We start from the raw sequence: 3,084 nt of genomic DNA, 5'->3' as shown, positions 1-3,084 counted from the left end.
GATCTCTTTTGAATGCATCTATTTGAATTTCGATTGGGGGCGGCGTTTGGGGGACGCGGCTGGGGAGCGACGTCCCCCAAACGCGGCACGAACAAAGCACGTCCCCCAAACGCTCGATCCGGCGCGGTTTGGGGGACGGTTTGGGGGACGCGACTGGAGATGCTCTTAGCTTGGACTTGAGTCATTGGTTCACTTGGGGGCAGGGGCTTCACTTGGGGGCAGGGGCGGAGCTATGTTGAAGCCGACCTGGGCCATGGCCCGCCCAAGATTTTGTTCATCCTTGGTTATTTTTGCTGGGCTGGCCCATAAAGGCTCTCCTCTCTAGAAAATTAAGGCCTTTTATGCTGCATGGCCCGCCCATAATTGTTGTGACAGCTCCGCCGCCACTGCTTGGGGGACTCGGAGGTCTTGAGACGGAGGTGTCCGAAGATCAAAGCTATAGGGGAAATAACACAATCAAAACCCTAAAATATTACATATACATCACACAAACCAAAACCTTAAGCTTCCGGTGCAGTTAACCAATTAGCATTATCTAGGGCACACACAAGTCTGACATCAAATTTCTGCTGTTTTGCCACGAGGGCTTACAAAAGAAAACTCAAGTGGTACTTTATTAGGAGATAAACAGTCATTAGAGCATTGGATGTCTTCTTCACTTACTCCTCTGGATACCAGTTCTTTGGAGCAAAGAACACCCTCACATCAAACTGCCCATACTTTGACACAAAGTCATCAGGATTCCTAACAGCTCCCACATATCCATCCTGGAAAGTCCACCAAAAGAGTGATTGCCCCAATTTTAAGCAAACATCCAATTTTTCCTGTGCCTTCACCACAACTACATGCTGAAACTGCACCTTAGTCCCACTGAACTTATCATCAAACAACACAATCTCATGATCAAAGCCACTGCTGAAAGCAGCGAATCTCAAGTGATGAGGACCGTCAACCTCTGCAAAGACTTGTATTACAGCCTCAACACTTCGTGTAGATAATATGTAGCTTATGTCCAAGCTGAACAGGCCACTACGAACATGTCCATGTCGAATTTTATCAAAACCTGGGCGGCCCTCAATCTCAGCATACGCAGAAAGTATTTGTTTGTCCGCTGATCCATCACCTTCCTCCTTTACCCAGAGATCAACTTCTACTAATGCATCATCCAGCAAGTACATTCCTCGACGAGGGCTACAAAGAGGTAAGATAAGGGAATCCTACAATTCAACACCTCTAATTAGAACTATAAAGAAAGATGCTAAATCAACTTTCAGACACATTTGTGTGTAGCAACAGAATAAAACATGCACAATAAAGTTCTAAAAGCAAGGCATGCATGCATTTTCTCTCTTGTACCCTCATTTATATATATTGTCAACCGCTTCAAGCATTTATCAGTAAACATTCAAAAACAGTATTATCCCCCCAATTCCAAAACATTGGCATATAGAACTTTGGGGATTCCATAGAATGTTAATGCAATCAAAGAAAGGAAAACATATACTTGGAAGGGAGTCCATCCGCACAACATGGAGAACTTAGTGCATAAATCTGAGCACATGTGATTAACTATTTAATCGATCCAATCCAAGCGTAGACGAAGGTAACTGGCATGGATCTCACACAAACTGTTGAACGTTGATCATTCTTGAGCAACAAGCAAGTTATGTGGAAAGACAACAAGCCTGGCTTGATTACCTTGTCAATGGTGACAGCATCATCTCTGCAGGGACGGTTAAAGAGGTGATTCCGCATAGGCTCCAATTCATCCCGAACGGCGATTATCCCATACACACTAACAGGGTACGATGCAGAGGTTGATAAACACAGTGAGAAGAACTGTAGCATCAGATGTGGTTCGCGAAAACCAATAGTTGATTTAGCTGCAAAACACCGAGGGAAAAGCTAAGGTTCCAAACACATACATATATAGAACATGAGCAGATTGCTAGGCTAGTAATGAAATTGACGGGACTAGCTTACTGGTAGAAGTATCATGGGTTTTGTAACGACGGTGGTAGCAGTCGCCCCGCAAAACACATAGACCTGTCGCCTGAGGTAATACTTTCATAGGGAAAGGAGGAAGAGTATGTCCCTGTGCTAGAAGCATCTTGCACAGCTGCTGGTGTTCTTCCTTGCGTTTCATGTCACCCGCTACCCATATCCTGTCGATTAGCCTGGCTTTTTCCATAGGGAATTTCTTCCCTGCAGGATAAAATCAATCAGTGGTGTTTGGATATTTTGGAGATGAGATTGCGGTGTACGCTCCGGAGAATGAGCTACCTTGGCAATTTGTCTCCTCATCGTCTGTCACCACTTGATCGTCGTCCAAGACCAAGTCGTCCAAGTCAGCTACATCGTCGTCATCATCATCATCACTGTCGGATATGCAGACATCGTCCCAGTGAAGGATAGGCGTATCTAGAAAATTAATTGGCATAGTTGAATTAGCGAATAGAGAAGGTGAAGATAACTGCTGCATCTGGTCGGAGCACCGACCGTGGTCTCCCCGGAGTCGGAAGAGAGGCTCCTCCCCAAACTCCGGCGTCAACGCCGGCATCTGCATCGGAGGTTTCGTTCGTGCTTGACTCGGAGGACTTTCCCTCGCTTCCGTTGGGTGGATGCGGGCACGGCCTCGTCGAAGGATCTTCTGCTCCGGCCCCGTTCTTTCTGGTTGGGGAGGTGCCGATCTTGGTCGCGGCGACCGGAGCGCCGCCGCCGCCCGGGGTGGGTGTGTGGCCGCTGCTAGGGTTCCTGTCTCACCTGCGGTGCGACGTTGGGCCTGGGTGCAGCTGGGCCGGTTGGGCGCGGATGGGCCACAAGGCCTTGGGCCATCGGGTGTCTTAGCTGGGGAACGATTGGATCCGTGCCAGGTGTCTCAGGGGCAAAAAAGGAACGGCCCAGATCGCTGCTCGGGGAGTTGGGCACCCTCTTTCCGCTTTTACCCCTGCGCCGCCGGTACAAAAGTGGCTCTGGTTGCGGGCTGGAACCCTAGATCCAGCATTAGATTTTCCAGCCAACGAAAAGGACGTCTCCCGTTTCCACCGTAGAGCCAAGCTGCTACGCTCCCGCACCGACCCAACC

General features: G+C 48.7%; 1 protein-coding gene across 1 annotated transcript; it reads right to left on the bottom strand.

Annotated features, from left to right (window-relative positions):
- Nucleotides 1–420: 420 nt before the first annotated feature.
- LOC124708016 lies at nucleotides 421–2,709 on the bottom strand. The gene is made up of 5 exons (XM_047239706.1): nucleotides 2,500–2,709; nucleotides 2,284–2,421; nucleotides 1,984–2,205; nucleotides 1,699–1,883; nucleotides 421–1,217 (listed from the first exon to the last, which is right to left on the bottom strand). The coding sequence occupies exons 1-5, from the start codon at nucleotides 2,564–2,566 to the stop codon at nucleotides 660–662; spliced, it is 1,170 nt and encodes a 389-aa protein (XP_047095662.1). The 5' UTR covers nucleotides 2,567–2,709; the 3' UTR covers nucleotides 421–659.
- Between the last annotated feature and the right edge of the window lie 375 nt (nucleotides 2,710–3,084).

The sequence above is a fragment of the Lolium rigidum genome, chromosome 4, assembly GCF_022539505.1.
Source record: "Lolium rigidum isolate FL_2022 chromosome 4, APGP_CSIRO_Lrig_0.1, whole genome shotgun sequence".
In the NCBI taxonomy this organism is placed as follows: Eukaryota; Viridiplantae; Streptophyta; class Magnoliopsida; order Poales; family Poaceae; genus Lolium; species Lolium rigidum.
This window is presented reverse-complemented; position numbering and strand designations above follow the sequence as displayed.